This window comes from Fusarium mangiferae, assembly GCF_900044065.1.
Source record: "Fusarium mangiferae strain MRC7560 genome assembly, contig: FMAN_scaffold001, whole genome shotgun sequence".
Lineage (NCBI taxonomy): Eukaryota > Fungi > Ascomycota > Sordariomycetes > Hypocreales > Nectriaceae > Fusarium > Fusarium mangiferae.
The window spans coordinates 4,340,211-4,358,543 of NW_024573921.1; the positions used below are offsets into that span (position 1 = coordinate 4,340,211).

General features: G+C 47.6%; 5 protein-coding genes across 5 annotated transcripts; 1 reads left to right on the forward strand and 4 right to left on the reverse strand.

Annotated features, from left to right (window-relative positions):
• Positions 1–204: 204 nt before the first annotated feature.
• FMAN_01931 (uncharacterized protein) lies at positions 205–5,877 on the reverse strand (the record flags this gene model as incomplete). Its single annotated transcript, XM_041824545.1, has 1 exon — positions 205–5,877. The coding sequence occupies one exon, from the start codon at positions 5,875–5,877 to the stop codon at positions 205–207; it is 5,673 nt and encodes a 1,890-aa protein (XP_041677280.1).
• A 741-nt stretch (positions 5,878–6,618) lies between these two features.
• FMAN_01932 (uncharacterized protein) lies at positions 6,619–8,400 on the reverse strand (the record flags this gene model as incomplete). The annotated part of the gene is made up of 1 exon (XM_041824556.1): positions 6,619–8,400. The coding sequence occupies one exon, from the start codon at positions 8,398–8,400 to the stop codon at positions 6,619–6,621; it is 1,782 nt and encodes a 593-aa protein (XP_041677281.1).
• Positions 8,401–9,245: 845 nt separating this feature from the next.
• Positions 9,246–11,076, reverse strand: FMAN_01933 (uncharacterized protein; the record flags this gene model as incomplete). Its single annotated transcript, XM_041824567.1, has 3 exons — positions 9,246–10,310; positions 10,364–10,735; positions 10,792–11,076. 3 exons carry the CDS (start codon positions 11,074–11,076, stop codon positions 9,246–9,248), a joined length of 1,722 nt encoding a protein of 573 aa, XP_041677282.1.
• A 2,534-nt stretch (positions 11,077–13,610) lies between these two features.
• Positions 13,611–15,319, forward strand: FMAN_01934 (uncharacterized protein; the record flags this gene model as incomplete). The annotated part of the gene is made up of 4 exons (XM_041824578.1): positions 13,611–13,964; positions 14,013–14,279; positions 14,339–14,994; positions 15,049–15,319. The coding sequence occupies 4 exons, from the start codon at positions 13,611–13,613 to the stop codon at positions 15,317–15,319; spliced, it is 1,548 nt and encodes a 515-aa protein (XP_041677283.1).
• Positions 15,320–16,354: 1,035 nt separating this feature from the next.
• FMAN_01935 (uncharacterized protein) lies at positions 16,355–17,959 on the reverse strand (the record flags this gene model as incomplete). The annotated part of the gene is made up of 5 exons (XM_041824589.1): positions 16,355–16,567; positions 16,632–16,934; positions 16,990–17,206; positions 17,319–17,589; positions 17,647–17,959. The coding sequence occupies 5 exons, from the start codon at positions 17,957–17,959 to the stop codon at positions 16,355–16,357; spliced, it is 1,317 nt and encodes a 438-aa protein (XP_041677284.1).
• Between the last annotated feature and the right edge of the window lie 374 nt (positions 17,960–18,333).

Genomic DNA, 18,333 nt, shown 5'->3' on the forward strand with positions numbered 1-18,333 from the left:
AGTTTAGGATATCTTTACTAGAACTTAGGATGACTTTTGCTAAGTTTATTTTGACACCTTAGACTAACATTTGCTGTTTTCTTTGCCTCCAAGACCCCTCGTCAAGATGGTTAATAAGCGTTTAATTTCGACACTGCAATTGAAATACAATATTTCTATCCAGATAAGACATATAAATACCTCTACCAACAATCGTCGTCGAGGCTATCTACTTCCGTGATACACATACGCGACCCAAGGAGCAGGCCTTTCATTTTCGTCCTCCTCCAGCGGCACGATATCCCTTGCCGATCTCCTGACGCTCAACCCATCTCCTAAGCCAGTCTCGCCACCTTCCACGTTTCTAATCGAATTATCAAGATCCCTTTTGACCGCCCGCATACGCGCATCCGCCACCCAATTGTCACGAATCTTCCGAACAGCCTTATGTAGTCCCCGGCAGACAGATCCATCATCCATACTAGAGTCCTTCAGCTCCTGGTAGACTGTTTCTGCAACATCGACGCAGGCCTCATCACCGACTTCCCAGAGCGTTCCGACCACATGCCTAAAGCCAGCTAGTCTGCATGCACTGATCAAGTGCAGACTCTCATCTAGCAGGCGTTTGTCTTTGATCTGGCTCGTTCCGCAAGCTGAAAGATATGCCAGAAATGGTGGGCTATCGCGTAGCTTGAGATTCAACAGGTCAGATACTGCCAAGGACTGCGTTTGCCAGTCTTCAAGACGTAGCTGACTCTTCAGTGGGTTGGTGTCGTCTGTCTCGCCGTGGCCGGCAAAGTGGAAGATATCACAGTCCTTCAACTCCGTGAGTACTTCTTGGGTTCGTCTTTCTGGTTCCACTGTACGGAGCTCCATTGACTCACATAGCTCTCGAACAATCGCTAGCTCTTTGGGGGCGTGTGGGAGGCTAGAACTGCCCGGCGTTTTCTGCATCGCAACCAACACCGCCTTAGTGGACGAGTTGCGTTTATCCTTCGCGCCCCCTTCGAGAATAGCGTTCAACGATGAGCTATAAGATGACATGACTCTGTCTATCACAGTGCGGCCAGTTTTGTCTCTGTGATAGCCAGCTGCGTGCAACGGGAAGCGACTCAATGTCCCGGTAGGTATCCAGCATATCTGTGGCCACTCGCCAGAAGGTATCTCTGAATAACCCAGATGTTCCAAAATAGGTCCCGTGATAGTATCCCAGAGCCATTCCAACGTCGCTAGGCTCCCCAAATTTTCATCGCGAAGTCTTCGTTCCAGCTCTTCCTCAGATAGCATAGGCAGGGGCATGGTCTCAATAACATGTTTGATAATGAAAGCATCACAGCGGAAGCTGACATTAATAATCACAATTGGGCCGCTCCTCGTAAATCCTGTGAAGCCCGTATTGTCTGGTTTCAGACGTGTACTAAAGCTCTCCATGAACTCGTCGAGAATTTTACTTGCTTCTAACCTCCTCGTAAGTTCCGCTGTGCCAGAGGTCGGGTCATCGGAAACGGGTCCTGGTAGCTGTACAGGATTCTCAAGGCGCCCTATACTGCTTAAAAGGGTCTCCTTATACGCCGGCTTCAGGTTCGCAAACTTGCGACTGTCAAAGTCAAGACGAAGATCATATAAAAGGTCTGCGGCAACTCCCCGGCCCCTTTCTAGCAGAGTCAGACTAGCCCCTTCTGGTTTCCCGTCCTGAAGTGAGAAGGCAGCAGCGAAAGATGCGAGTCCACTGATTCTAGAGAGAAGGGATTGGGCTTCCGACCATCGCAGGTAACGAGGTGTATAGGCAGGGATGAGTTCGAGTGCGTACTCGGCAATCTTTAAGCCCTTCTCCCAGTTCTCGAGAGTTTTGTACGACTCCATGAGTCTTTGAGCAAGCTCCAAGCTATCTGATGTGTTTGCGACAGGCATGAAGACCCAGAAGTCGCTTTCATCGGCATCTATGGCCTTCAGAAGATCGTCCTCACATTGTGTCACCTGGTACTTGGTCGTGTAGCACAGTCCTAATAGGCCTGCAATATCGACAACCTGGAAGGCTTCTTCCGCTTCAACATCCACAGCCTGCTGTGCGTAGCTAATCGCTTGCTCTATGTCCTTGAGATCTCCGCCGTAATGATTTTTCGTAAGGTAGCAATTTGCCAGATTTTGGAGGACCTGAACGAAGTCTGAGATTTCCGTCTGATTTTTGGTAAGCTCGAGGGCCTTTTCCAAATTAGAAATTGCCAACTTCATATCCTCAGGCGCCTTGGTCAGCTTAAAACGGCCAAGATAGGCACTTCCGAGCCAAGATAATGTGGTATTATCCGTGACAGGGAAGTTGAGATAGAGCTCGATGGCAGCGTCAATGTCTCTGATGTCCCTTGTAATCATGAACCTAGAGCGGTAGGCACTGGCCAGGCCAGGGATAAATTCCTTGTCATTTGGATTTTGATCCTTTGCTTGCTCAAGTAGCTTGACAGATTCTTGCAAATCAGTTTCGTCCTTGAATACGCGGTAAGACGTAAGTTTAGAGCATCCGAGATGACGTAGCCACTTTGCACCTTCGATTTTATTCTCCTCGGCCAGATGGAGACATTCCTGGTGTACTTCCACTGCCATTTTCAAGTCATCCAGCTTGTAATTGTAGAATAGCTTGTCTGAGTATAAATAGCCAAGACGACCGAGAACATCAGGGCGTAGAGGATCTTCCGAAGAAAGATGACTAATGAGTTCTCGGAATCTTGAGATGGCCATATCCAGGTGACGCAGACGATCCTTTTGGTCCTCTTCGCCGCAGTCAGAGGCTATCGTCCTCTTATAGTACTCTTCGTAGCACCTCCCAACGAGGTGCAGCCGGGCGGAATGCGTAATATGGCCATCTTGAATAAATGCGAGGGCCGAATTCGCAGCTTCCACTGCAAGGGAGAGGTAGTTCTCATCGTTTGAATCTTGGTAGTATCTGAAATATTGCCCCGCGACGGCAAACAGACGAGGGTGGCAGTCCAGCTTGTCTGTGAGTAAAGCATGCACACGTCTTTTGTTGGCAAGCGTGAAAGACCCTTTCGTGTTGGTGCCAAGATGAACAGTGTAAGCCCCATCGGGAGAACTTCGAACCCAGTTGAAATACGCATTATCTCTCTTCAATCTTTGTCTGCATCTGCGTGCCTCTTGATGAAGCTCTTCGGCTTGCTCAAGATCGCTTGGAAGACCCTCTCGAAGGTATTTGTGCTGCAAACAGAATGATAGCTGATCCGATGCCAGGTCTCGATTAGCATGATCCGGGAGTGTGTCTCCAAGCGACAGGTTGTAAGCCTTGACCCCGTAATCGATCGCCAGGTTGAGATCAGGAGACCTTCCCGTCTTCATGAATCGTCGGTGAAGGGCCATGCATAGAACTGAAAGATAAAATGGCCTGCCAGGATGATCGTCTGGGGAGAGCTTCACGGCCTTTTCTGCTGACCTGATCATCTCTTCTAGCTCGGAGGCGTCATTTGAAGCTGAAAGACCACATCCTAAGCAGAGTGCAAGGCAGCACAAGTGCCAAGGCAGGTCTGGGCTGTCTGGTGGAACAAGTTCCAGACTCTCTCTGGTATATCCCATTGCTAGATCAATCTCGCCCGTACCCAAGAGCGTCAACCCCATACTACTAAGGTAGCGTGACTTGAGCTCCGGACTGTACATCATGGCTTCTAAGTGTTCATGTAGCTTATTCGAAAGCTGGTATGATTTTTCGATATCGAGGATATATGGAATATACACGCGGTCGCCTCTGAAGCACCAGATGGAGCGGCCATCAACATTCCTCGTTTCTCTTTCCACGTCCATGGCCTCCTGAAGGTGCTCTCGATTGCCTGTCGCGACGTATAGCTCACAAAGAAGCGATGTGAGATTAGCATGAGAAAGATAACGGGTGAACTGGCCAGGCTGTAGATTTTGTCTCTCCAGTTCAATAGCTTCCGCCAGAGCAGAGTGCGTCGGCTTCATCAAGTACCGCTCATGCAGTGCTATTGCAAGTCTATGGCGAATAATGCAGTGATGGTTAGGGTATCTATTCGGGAGGGAGCTTTCAGCAACCCTCGCCAGCTCAACTGCCGAGTCTAGATGGGTAGCTTTGTCGGTTATGCGGTATTTCCAGAGGAGACATTCAACCAATTTGCTCAACGGTTTGGTTGGAGTCTGTGACATAGTATAATCTCTTATCTTTTGTAGAAGATCGATGGTGTCATCAATATTGGGTAATGTCTTACTGACGCGACACTGCTGGTAGGTTACTTCCCCGAAATTATTCAGCGCTAGCGCATAGTCTGGATCATCTGCCTTAGCCATCTCAAAGGTTTTGGTCACGATATTGACGGCTTCAGTGAGGTCGACTGAGTCTCCTGTTCGCTCGTGCTGGAAGGAAAGACAATGCGCTAGTTGTAAGGAGTACCGCGTATGCTCTGCTGAATCTGTCTCTGACTCCTGAAGCAACTGCCTGAAAATGGCTTTTGCTTCCAAAAGTAATGACTGCAGAAAGTCGAACTCGGAGTATAGCTGCATGATGCGGCTGCCCAGACCGCTCCGCAGCGCTCGACTTGGCACCAGTTCAACCATCTGTTCCATAATATTGAACACATCTTTGAGATCGCCATTCATTCCCTTTACTTCGTATCGTTCATAGTGCCGTCGACATAGCTCATGTAGAGAATCCATTCGGCTCGTTCCGAATAGTTTGATACATGCAGGCCACTCGATGGCTTCAGCAAAGTGTGCTTGGTCCGCTGTGGCTCCAGTTCTGTAAACCCAATCACTTGCTAGCACACTAAATAGTGTAGCTTTCGATTTGGGGCCTGGGGTGAAGAGAATCTTGGCCACGGTCGCTGCTGAGGCCATCGAATCATCAAGGTCGGCCAGGTCACCAGTGTGCTGATACCGAGTATACAGCAGCCCACTCCTAAATCTGTGACACCTGACACTGAGCGACTCTAAGCTCCCACGTTCCGAATCTATTGCTTTCTTGGAATCCTTGACGCTCTCATCGATATGTTCCACCATCCCGCTTAAACAATAAAGGAAGTAAAAGGCTTCAGCACGGTACTGCAAGATTGTCTTCCTTCGATCACCTAGAGGCTCCACCAGCATTTCATCACAGAGCTCTATGGCTTCAAATATATCAGACTCGTCCCAGGTAGCTGGAATTCGAGTAAGAAGAGCCTCTATAAGATTCTCTGAGGGGCCAAAGTTGATATCTTCAGAGGCAATTCTGCATATTTCGACAGCTTTATCAACGTCTTCGATTGCTTTGCTCAAAGAATATCGATGAAGAATATTTGAACCAAGGTGATCCAGCCATTCACCCCGAAGGTGAAAGTCGTCGGGGATCAGCTCAAACGCAGCATGTGACTTGTCAATGCCTTCGTCTATGTCCACAAAAGCTGAATCCGGATCTGATTGCTCAAAGGGTTCATCTCTATGACCAAAGTTGAATATGTCAGCTCCCTGCGCAGGAAGTGGATAGATATGCTGTTTTGCGGCTCTGATGGAATATTGCATGTCCCAAATAGCTTTCTTGCGGCGAAACCTCAGACACAGCATGTCTCCCAAGACTAGCAGACACTTGGCATGCTGAAAACCAGTGCTGACGTACTCCAGAGCCTTTCGCTCCAGCTCGATTGCATCATTCAAAGACGTTTCTGTTCCAAATCGTAGATAGTGCTGCAAAATGAGTCTCGAGAGCTCACAAAACATTATTCTATCTTGAAGATGTGTCGGTGTCGAGGCGAGAGCGTTTCTTCCTGATTCGATCTCTTTGTCAAGCCAGTCGTCGGTCGTGGCGGGGTCGAACCAGTCCACGGCTTGGCTATGTGTGTCATCTGGGGCAAGATTCACAGTAGGGCGATATTTGAAGAATGAATCTTGAGCCCTCTCTTGAGTTTCCATTCCATCAATCTGGACCAACTGGCAGTTGTTGCCTAATCGCAGCTCACGCAGGTGAGATGCGGGGTAGTTTTATATTGAGGAAGGGGCTGAATGAAGAAAGGTTTAATGGTTTTCGCAGAACTGAGGTGATATAGACGAGATATTTGCTCTTCCCCCTCAAGATGAATGTGTAACGCGGTTGAGATGTTGGGTTGAAATTTGTCGCCTAATCACCGCTGTCCGTGTCCAACTGCCCTAAGGAGAAGGGCACACGTGCCGATTGCTTACATCTTAGATAGAAATTCATTATTATCTAATACTTCTAGTGACCATAATTAACAGATAGTTACTTAGACACGTCTACCTATCTCGCGAAGAATTAGACCTGATTTAGATTTTTAGAAAATTAATAATTATAGACGTCGGCTTAGGGTAGCTTAGTACTCCGTACACTTCCTGTAATAACGATAACATCTCTTATCAGCAGTGGGCCCACTACGATAAGATAATAATTGATAGATAGATAAGAAACTCGTGAAGTTTGAGCTAAATTTAGAACGTTTGTCCTTCTAACTATTGCAAGTATGATTACAATCGATTCAAGGTCCTAGAATATTATTCGCTTTAATAAAATCCGGGTTTCTCCATGTCTTTTACTAAGCTAGTTCTCTGAGTTTGGGGGTGCAGCGCAAGACATTAAAACAAAATCAACTGGTTACGATATCGACCGGTCTGCCTGTCCTCTCTAGGCGAACTTCTTTGCTAAAGGCTATAGGCCAAACCAGCCAATGCACCTTTCGTATTTACATAAAAAACATCGAACTGCGTTCCAGATAGTTTCTGAACAATAAGTGACCGAGTTTGCCTGCAAAAACCAGGGCCAACCTCTTCAAACACAGGCCAATTGGGCGTCGGCGTCGATGAGACTTTTGTGGGATCCACTGTTGTCCTCCTGAGATCGCCGTATTGTCCGATCCACCAAATGGAGCACTGGTTCGCTGTGGTGGCATAAACCGCAATACCTGTTCCTGCTAAAACTGATTGAGCCACAGTAAGAGGTTGTTGGAAGTTGCGAAATGAGTAGGACTCCTCATACACAAAGGCGATCTCGATGCTGTTTTTTGGTGTCGTCCATAAGACTGCAATCTCCTGTGAATTGCCGCCGACCGTATCACTGACGCTGAACGAACCTATTCCACCGCCAGGCGCTGCATTGCCAGATGATGCGACTGTAATTGGAGACATGAGACCTAAAGTACCTGTAGCGTCGGACCAACTACCACCAACGACCGCGCCCTCCTCAGAAACACAGAATACGTAGGCAGTACTACCAAAGGATAACGTAGTTAGCTGACTATCGGGGCTTGCCGTTCCGGGAGAAAGGGCATTAAAAACATCCTGCCAACCCGAGCTAGCAAGCCATCTGCAGCACCCGATAGCACCTTTGGGATCAACCCAGAAAAGGATTGCCCCAAGATTGTACTGTAGTATGAGACTTGCCATGGAACCCCCGTTGACTGTTGAAGCTGTACTAGCCTTATTGAAGGGGAATACCTCCCCAGGTCCTGTGCCAGGTGGCGCCCATCCTTTGCCACTGTTCACTTGTCCATCAATAGCCCCAGTTTCCGTAATCCACCAAACCTGCTGGTTGGTAGAGTTGACAGATGCGGAAGCCAGGCAAGATCCTGTGCCGGGAATTGTCGATGCACCAGCGAATTGCGTTGTTTCCGGTTGGAACCTTTGAAGAGGGAACTCGGCTGTCTCGATGGCCCCTTGAGAGGTTCCCCACCAGAGCTGCATAGTGTTTGTTCCTTGCACAGAAAGACTTGTAATTGTAGACTCAGGGGAGACAACGGGTGAGTTGTTCAACGAGATAGACGTCATCGAACTAGACTTGGGGATAGAAAATGTGGTATTCACTGGAGTGGCCCATAAGCCGGGCTCAATGGGAGTACATTGGATAATGAACTTTCGGCCTGGCGTGAATAGCTTGTTGGCTTGGGTCATGGTGAAGGTTGTATTGCCAGTCGGGCCAGTCTTCGCGACCATGGTTGTGACAAGAGTCTGTCCTTCAATAGTCAAAGAGACCTGTTGTGCGGTTGCACTCGTGTCCGGAATCCATGTCCAAGTCAATTCAACGGACCCAAGAGAAGTAAAGGTGGCCGTGAGGCCGCTGGTGAAAGGTGATGAGTTGATTGCAGGAATCGGCCAGGGGACACTGGGAGGACTCGATTCCCATGAATTATTGCCGGCAACTAAACCGGCGACGGTGATCTGTCCTCCTTTGGAAGCTGAAGCCAACGACAGTGGTACCTCTATGGTTCCCGTGTTTGAGTTTGCTGGAAACGTGGGGTTGCCATTACCGACCATGGTAGTATCGGTAGATTGGCCTGTAATCAGGTTGACCTCTATACTATCTGGCCTGAGGGATATGCCGCTGGAGTAGGTAATGACCAGATGTAACTGTTGGCTAGCCACGTCGTAATAGGTTGCCGCATCAATCATGGGCGTTGGGATGTCTGTGTTTGGGTTTGGGCTCAGCATTGTGATTACAGAACAGGTAGATAGATCTAGTAAAATAAAAGTATGTTGCGCTTCAGGTGAGCTAAAAGTAGCAGATTGATATTGTGATCAATAAACAATCTCTATCAAAGGCGAAAGTCTGTAAGCTAAGCTTGGAAAGTCAGGAAGTCAAGAGCCACACGACATCGTAATCATTTCACCATTGCTGGATGCGGCAGTGACTTTATAAAGTGTCGACGCCTGCAGCTTGCTTATCTAGTGATATCTTAGTCTGTCGCTCACATGCTCAATATTTCAAGCCATTTAGACATTTATCTGCGGTCTCCTGCATAATCACATAGCTATTGAAACGCTAGTCTAACTATTGAGTTCTCGACTCTTGTTAATGTCTCATACTTACGAATGGCGTAACGGAACACTCCCGATGGGGCGCTAAAGCGTATAAGAGCCAATGAGAATCTGTAAAATTAGAATTTCAGCTACGCCTTCGACGCCGTAACATTCAGCGACCACGGAGCTGTGAGCCAGGTTTCATTGCTCGCCGAGCCCTTGTTTTCAAGGTTGTTGATAGTGTTCTAGTACTCCATACTGAGCAGCAGGCAGTATGCAGAGCATTTCGACTCTAGTAAGAATATTAAGTCGCATGAATTAGATTCATAACCGCATAATGCTACTCTAATTCTTGCCAGAAATTTAATGACTGATACTGTGTTTCTACAAATAGCTAGTAAGTAGGGATATAGTGAAAAGAAGAACATATCATGAAAGCACTATCAGGAAGTCACAGAAACGAATGAGTGTAACTGGAGCTTTATACAGGAGATCCCAACCCCTAGGTCGCATCCTAGAAAATGCAGGTATTGTCGTCAAACATGCGGTATCATCTGCAACCACGAAGGTGTCCAGTAGGCCCCTATCGGAAGTGCTCTAAGACTAATAAAAGATTCAATGACGAGAAACATTCTTGAGAGACTGTATGCGAGAAAAATAAGATGTGCCGGAAATTTGTAAAAAGTGGCCCATGAGTCATGCGTAATAGATTCGTACTTGAGATATCGTTGGGAAAAGCCAAGGCCAAGGACAGATATTAACAGAAATATGGGCATCGAGACGATGATGTCAATGGATGCAATTCTCCAAAGAAGCTTCTCTAGATCAGTGGGGAACAGTATTTGTGCTGTTCCAAGATGGATGCCGCCGTATAGACCCGGGAGAACGAGGAGGAGGACTAGCAGGATGGGGTTATCGACAATAAAGCTAAGAATCTGATCTGGGTCAACCCGGCTCTCTTCTGAGTACTGAAAGTTTCCGGCGGATCGTAAAAAGGCGTTGTGAAAGTTTTGATCCTGGTATCGAGCTCTTTGATGACTGCCACGGAACGGCTGTGGCTCCTGAATTTGCCCGTCGAGATTCTCGATTGCCCGTATAACATGGTTCCATCGTTGAATATCCTCGGGATACAGATCCACGGTCGGGGGAACTGGCTCAGCCTCAACCCATTCGGTGATCCAAATGCTGTCTGGAATGTCCCAAGGATCATCGTATCTATGTTCATCGTACCACGAGGGCAGAACCTTTCGCTGAATAGTCTCCGTCTCCCAGCTAGAGGATCTGGCAACAAGCCCAAGACCAGAAGGGAGGACCTCGCCTGTTTTCAACATAATACGATTTCCATCATCTTCGACCCAATTTACTTCTTGAGCTGAGCCTTCTTCGTCTTTGAGATACTTGCGTCGAGACGTATCTGTAGAGTGCACCCAGACCAGCGCAGCTTGCTCTTGGATATCATTGTCTTCATCGGCTGATGGTTTGGCATACAAAATGAACTCATCGCTTTTATTCCAGTGAAACTGTTCTTGAACCATGAGAGCAGTAATATCCTCAAATTTGGTCGTGTCGACCCAATCTGGATCCAATAAGTCTTTTGGCTTCTAGTTAGAAACAGTTAGTATAGAACTCCCGCGTAAGATAAGTGAGAGCCGACCTTGATCCAGAACATAAACATTACGACAGCGCATATAACATGTACCATTGTATGTATCTCCAAGAGCGAGATCGGGAGTCCATATCCCAATCGGAAAATACACTGAGTCGCCATCCAAATGACCTGCGTCATGACAAGCACCTTTTGCAGTGTATCTGCTTTGCTTTTGTCGTTGATCTTGGATCGTTCAATGGGTAGAAAGTGGCCCATTCTTGCAAGTTGGAGGACGCCGTTGACTGATAGCCGTAATGTGCCAGATTGCAGTGTTCCTCGAGCTGCCCAATGTCCTGTGAAGTGCTCAAACTTGCTGACGTCGACCTCGAGGCCACCCATTATTACGAAAAAGCCATATTTTATGTCAAAACACGGAACCTAGGTTAGTTTATTAGCCATCAACTAGAAGGATCATATGAATTCGGTACACTGACCTTGCTGCCATTTTGTTGTTGTGATTCGCCCAATAGAGTGCTGTCGGTTTCAGACTGGTGTTGCTGCCGCCATAAAAGTGTCAACTCCTTGGAAAGTCGTCTGGCGTCAAGAAACTGTGATGAAGCAAGATAAAGCACGACTTCTGGAGCCACAAGCCCGATCACTACCCATTTGAATTTTTCCCGAAGCATTGGAAGAGCCTTTGTATCGCCGGGGACGTTAAGATGAAGCGCTGTATATAGGCAAGCGATCAGAGTGATGACACAACTCCAAAGAATGGTCATCGTGCCGCGAATCTCTGGACTTCCGACAAAAGACGGAGCCCGGATAGTGCGTAATGCAGTATCGTTTTGAGCCTTCAGGTGCTTGAAAATCCGGTCTTTCACAAACTCCAAGCCAGGGTCTTCATGCCAAGCGTTATCCATGCTTGAGACTATTTCATGAGATTTGATAACAAAAGCGAAGATGATAGAATACTGTAAAAAGGAAGAAAAAAGACCTGCAGCCTGATTTCGCGACGATCAGGCTCTGTGTTGGCTCTTACACGCTATGCAAGCCACAAATCTATCCCTTACTTCCGCATCTCAGCCCCAAGCCTTGTTGACTATAAATAGTATTGAAGTGCTTGGCATTATGTAACATAGATATTATCATTTGATTCCGTATCTCAACATTTGAGTTAGAACAGGTCGTCGCCAGTGATGCTCATGGCGAGTTAGTTTTGCCTCGAGTTGCGAAGAAATTGTCTTATTTGTAAGCACCCAATATTACTCTATAAATGAAGATTTAGAGCATTACGCGCCGCTTCGAAACTTCAGTAAGCCGCCTTGCTGCCTGGGCCTTTACATGCGGGCGATAACATACCCTTGTAGCCCGATATAGCGGGTGGGCTCAGGTTGGCAGTATTAAAATCTCAATACTTCTGCGTCTACAAGTTGGAAGTATGAGTTAACCGTCTATGGAACATTGTCAATCCATTTTACTGCCTTTGAAATGTCACTAGGCTCGCTCGAGGGCCGTCACAGTTCGGACTAGCCCTGTTTTGCTGATCGCTTATATGCGCAAATGCGCAAAGAACCCCGCTCAGTTGACTGTGTTGATGCCGACGGTTGTTCAGTGGCTGACATGTCTCAGCATAAAGGTATCCTTCTCGCCAACACCTCACGTCGTTTGACTTTGTACCGCATCTGTCAGGGGTTGGAACTTCAACTGGAAGATTCTGCAAACATGTTGATATGCTTTATTTCGACTATCTCGACCAAAGACTTCCAGCTTATAGGAATAAGTGTCATTTCTATTGTCCCATTTAGCGATGCCCATGACCACGATGGTGCTTTGCTTTGCGGCAAGAGACAGCCGGGATTAGGCGTGATGACACGCCAGACGAGTCGCTCAACGATTCTAGAATGCCACATGCCGTAGGCGTATTTGTCCCCGGTAGCATTGGCAAAAACTTGGGCAACTCCAGAAAACGCTGGAAGATTATCTTTCCTGAATGTCAAGTCACAAGATGAGTATATTTCCACAGAATTGCTCCACAAAGCATGGATTTTGTAGCCCATTTGTTTGGAAGTTCCGTAGATTTGGCGATCAGTATCATTTTTAAGGAAATGCCAGGGTGGGCTGAGGTCCGTGGTTCATTGGTGGAAAAGGATTCCCTTTGGGAATCCCTCGCATTTGTTTTCAACAGGGCATTCCAAGAGAATCTAATCTTCTGCAAAATAAACGACTCTTGGAGCAAGCAAGCACTGCTGAAAAACCTAACCCCTACTCTGTAAAGCGCCGCAGTTTAAATATCGGCCCCAGTAACCTTTGTCGAATATCAGAAACGTATCGGTCCTGTGGGTGGTGAATGTGGTTCCAGATTTAAAGAAACCAGGTAAAACACTCTCTCCGTGCCTTATTCGGAACAGATTGTTATGTGAAAAGTCAGTTTGTGCTTATCATACAATCGTATTACTCAGCTTGATTGTGCATTGACCTTTGAGGCCCGAGGAACCACCACCAGTTATGGGAATGACAAATCTGGTTCCTTGTGGACCTGGGCGGGTGTTGATGGTGGAACTAAGGCTTAGGTTCATGCGGAAGAGATATGTTCTTGTGGATCTATCGGACGAATTGCGGCCCGCCGGTTCCATACTTAAGACCGGTCGGACTAACTACGGCCCTGCGATAATACCGTTCAAACCGACTGCAGTTAACGGGCCCCCTTATTTGTTATACCGAAAGGACAGTTAGTTCTTCTAGTAGTTAAGTATCTTACTTCCTAATGTTTACTACCTTTATTACTAACTGGAAAATTAGTATTTATTAAGGTATCTTACTTTTTAGAGTCTTTTATAGTATAATGGCCCTGTATTCTATAACCCCTAAGGATATAAAATAAATAAATAAAATATTGCTATGTAAAAACAACTATATATCAATAAAGGCCATAGCATCCAGACTTAGATAAAATGAATAAGCAACTTTCGGTCTTGTAGTAAATGGGGCATTATATTATACATTCACCGGAAGCTGTGCAGCAAGCGCCTTACACAACCGGACTCTCTCGGGAGAGCGGTCATGACCGAGCCAGCGCGCTGACTAACTCGGCTCGTCTCCTCGTAAGCGTTATTAGATCGTCTTCAGACAGATCTGAAGTTCAATCTCACATAATTTCCTGACCCGAACCCCAACCTATACCGTTGCTTCATAGCAGTGATACCTATCTACTTCCTCAGTCTTGAACATTTCTAGTGTCTTTGATACCAAGCTCATGCTTATAACTTTCTACTTCATAAAAGCCCTAGGCCCTATCCTTTGATCTCTTTGAGCCATGACGTCCCATGCCAGAGCCGCGACCTCTCCCTCTTCTACATCCGAAGGCGATTCCACAAACGAGCCGAAGCGGGACTCTAGCCCTTCTTCTGACATAAACATGGGTGACGACACCGATCTCACTGGACAGGATCCTAGCGACAAAATTGTCAGCTGGAACGGTCCCGACGATCCAGATAACCCTAAGAACTGGCCAAATCGAAGAAAGTGGATGATCACAGTCTCATTGGGCATGCTGACATGGGTCGTGACCTTTGCAAGCAGCATATTCAGCACGGCAACCCGGCCAGCTGCAAAAGAGTTTGGCGTCTCGATGAAAGTCATGACTCTCGGTACAAGCTTGTTTGTCCTGGTATGTTGGCTATCGCTGACAAAAACTTTATGGCTAATCCACCTGTAGGGTTTCGCATTTGGTCCCCTGATATTCGGACCCGTGTCGGAGGTATACGGCCGTAAATACCCACTCTTCGTTGGGTACTTTGTCTTTGCTCTGTTCCAAATCCCTGTGGCAACAGCCGAAAATGTTCAAACAGTCTTTATCTGTCGATTTCTAAGTGGCCTGTTTGGCTCGTCTCCCCTCAGTGTTGTTGGCGGCGCACTCGTCGACCTTTGGCCACCTATCGAGCTTGGTATTGCCATGAGCATTTTTGCCGGCGCAAATTTCGTCGTAAGTGCGATGTATTCGTTGAACATTACTGGCATCGACACTGATTTCAGTGACTGTAGGGTCCTGTTGCCGGTCCTATCATGGGGGGGTTCATCACCCAGAGTTCACTCGGCTGGCGGTGGACGGCGTATATCACGGCTATCATGGCGGCTTTATTTGGGCCTATCACTTTCTTTGTGGTTCCCGAGACGTTAGAGTCTGTACTTCTGACTCGAAAAGCTCGTTCAGTCCGCGTATCAACTCGAGACTGGGCTATGCATGCCGTCGCGGAAGAAAAGCCGGTTGATATCCACGAAATGGCAAACCGAATCCTTATCAGGCCACTCGCCATGCTGGTCCTTGAGCCCGTGATTATCTTAGTCACGCTTTATATGTCATTCGTATACGGCCTCATCTACCTTTGCTTCGAAGCATACCCAGTGTCCTTCCAAGAGCACCGGGGCTGGAACAGTGGTGTGGGATCTCTCCCATTCCTAGCCATAATACTCGGCGTTGTTATTGGAGTCATATTCATCGTCATCTTCTCCAAAATCCGGCTTGCACGCATACTCAAGGCCAAAGGTTATCTGCCACCCGAGCAACGGCTTCTACCGATGATGGTCGGAGGGGCATGTTTTCCAATTGGACTTCTATGGTTCGCATGGACTTCCGACCCTCACATCTTGTGGGTTCCGCAAGCCTTAGCTGGAATTCCGCTGGGAGTGGGTATCATGCTGTAAGTGTCTACGATCGTGCAGGTTTGAAGTGCGACTGCTGACTTTGCTCATAGTATCTTTCTCCAAGGCCAAACCTACATCATAGACAATTATCGAATGAATGCAAATAGTGCCCTCGCTGCCAACGCTGTAGTACGAGCACTGTTTGGCGCAGGATTTCCAATGTTTGCCGCTGCCATGTACAGAAGGCTGGGGGTTGATTGGGCCACCAGCGTTCTAGGCTTCATAGCGGTTGGTCTTTTCCCAGTCCCAATACTCTTTTATTTCTTTGGGGAGAGAATCAGAAAGCTCAGCCGATATGCACCAACTAGCGGTCCCCCATAATAGGCGCATGCTGGGGCAATGGCTATTAATTTTCACTTGATTTCGGACCTTGTCAGTGCATTCCTGGGCCTGGAGAAATTTTGTTTAATTGATCATCTGGCTTGCAAAGGGTTGGCTTTGGGGTTCTTTTATAGAACGGGCAAGGGTTTCAACTCCACAATTATATTAATCATGTCTTCTATCATTAATTGCGGTCTTTCAATCCATTATCACCTAAGTAGCACAGTCTTTGATATATAATAGAAGTGTAGCATTTCCTATAGAGTGGGTATTACAACCCAAGCTGGGTGTCAACAAACAGCACACTCCCGATACTTGGGCTGAAGCAGACGCCGACATGCCGCGATACTATCCTCCTATTGGTGACATCGAGTAGTCATCTGACTTGGTGGGTAAAATCGAACAGAAAGTGATGTGTAACGAGGCTTTGTCTTGTTTGGCAAGAATGGGTATCGAAACCGGTGTTGGTGGAAGTCCTTGTACCTAGACTCACGTGGTTAGTAAGTTCAAAACGATAATTGGTTTTCGCGTGAGCGTTCTTACTTTGTTTATAGTCCTCGAATAAATTCCGACATGCTTCATCCCTGAAGCAAGCTGAATTGCTAACGAACGTGAGAACAGGTCTTTCTCGCCAGCTTGCGCCATTGCATTCAGAATGAAATTGAGATGTTGGTCGTTTTTCAAAGATTTGTTTTCCATGTAGTCTTCTAGAAAGATCAAGGCTGCAAGATATGCCGACAACACCAAAAAATGGTCAGTCATAGCACCCTTGGGGTCATCTGTCGACTTGAGAGCGCTCAGTATTTGCTCTGCTGAAGGTAGAAGCCGAAGCCTGCTATTTGCAAACAAGTCTGCGGCTAGACCGAACTCTCTTATCTTTGCTAATGCCGCTCTGTGTATACATATAACCGAGGTGTGAATGCACACATTCACGATGATGGCATTCCGGTTCTGCCTGTCCTGTGGGAGGCGGAGGTTTTCTGGGAGGTACAAAATCATATTAGATAGGTCACTGTCAATCCCTCGCTGTCGAACCTAGTATGGCCCATCCGCAATGTCTTCGATGCCATCATTTGGGATGGACCGAAATGTGTGCTCCAGAGTTCTGTGGAACGTATGGGCGGTAAGCACCTTGCCAGCGAAAGGAGAATAGAGAGTGCCCCCTTGAAGGGCAGCGGTGAGCCAGGGTGTCGCTTCCTCGGTGCCCATGTCGAATGCATCGTCAGAGGCAGGTAATCGGGTTTCAATCTGTATGCAGACGATACATCAGCCCTTTAATTCCTCAGTTTCCCCAGTCTCATGATCTACTCACATCCTTCTCATTCACTAGAGCGGGCCAACCCGTGATGCCACTCACGAACCGATCAGAACAGAATATCACCCACCATGTTCTCCTCCGCTCTTCAATCTCAAAGGAATTTGCCGGAGGGGGGAGAGGAGGGTCCGTTGGTTGCTTTGGGCTATCGAGGCGATGCAGCCCAAGCATCTGGGCGATCCGAACACTTTTAGAAAGACTGACAGAGGCCCGAGAAAAGAGGAGTTGGTGGGACTCATAGGTAGCGATCAAGCACCAACATTGCGTATGAGCTATGGTGGTAAAGTATTCTCCCTGGCCCTGGCAAAAACGTTATGATTGTCAGTCCCTCATGCGTTTCGGTTCATGCGCTCACCTTCATCTCATCTGCGTCTGCATACCGCCTAGACCGCTCATAGAATGGCATTGCGAGGTGTGCAAACTCCTGACGCGTCGTTGCGGCCAAAGCCCAGACCGCATATTGTAAAGACAGGGGAGGGCGCATATGGGCAGGGTAATGAAGAGATGTTACATAGCGTGCTCGATGTAACATTGGAAGATCCTGGTGTAGTTCCTCGAAAAACAAGTCAGCCCTATGAAACCCGGATCAGCAGGGTCAGGCAAATATAGAAGCAATGAATGACGGCAGGAATAAAGTAGCATAGAGGGCGTTAGGGATCGAAGTCGGAGGCGGTCACGGCTTACAATCGTTCGGTCAAGTGGCTGGGCGGAAGCTGCTCAAACTGACCAAGTCCAATCAATTCATGCATCATGAATGGATCCTCCTGGGACGACACGGCAGTCGGTTGGATCACGGGAATTACATTAGACGGGGCCCCATCGGAAGGTGACTGGTTGATGTTGGTTGCATCCTGGGCCCAGTCCATATCGAGTCCGGCTTCATCGCCAAGGGATATAGGCTCACTCAATACCATGTCTGGCAGTCCGCTCTGCATAAGTATCTCTTCTAGTCGAGCTTCGAGAAAATTGTTAGCTGACAGCAGCTCATGGAAAGAACGCAAAGGTCACCGACCTACTCGGGTCTCCAACGCGGCAGCAGGTTTCGTCTTCCGAACCAGTCGCCTCTGTCGCGAGTTTGGAAACATGCATTTATCTCCGAGTCGCACGCATCGGCTGCAGTTGGGCTTCAATCGATCGCATTTCGCCTTTCGAGCCCTGCACTGGAAGCAAGAGAGCATGGTATTGATCACGCTGAGGCGCTGACTGGTCTGTTCGTCCTCTTGTTCTTCTTCCCGCATTGAGCCTTGGCTACTTCTTCCGGTTGAAGGCATGTACTCATTGCTGTTTGACGACGAGCCTGCCCTTAAGGGGATCTCGTGGGCCATATCGGCTGCTCAGCGAGGCAGTCGAGCTGCGACACACACAATGGCAGTGGAGTATAAAGTAAGTCGGTCAATCCGGGGAGCAAATTGAGGTTCGATATTGGGTATTAAGAAACAATTTGCATTAACGCGATGGGGTTTTTGGTACGACTGTCTGAGGTTATGTATTACTCATGGGTTACAGTTAGGTGGATATCTACCCGCGCGGATGTTACTCAGCGGAAAATAATGTTCCTTGTCTAAGTATAGTAAATAGACAGTATGGAATTTTAGCTATACCTCTTGTGTCTTAGTAAACTGTCTTTCTGTTTAGGCACTTTTAGGCAGGCGGCAGCAACGCCTTAAAACCTCATATGGCGGATCGGCTAACGATGGCA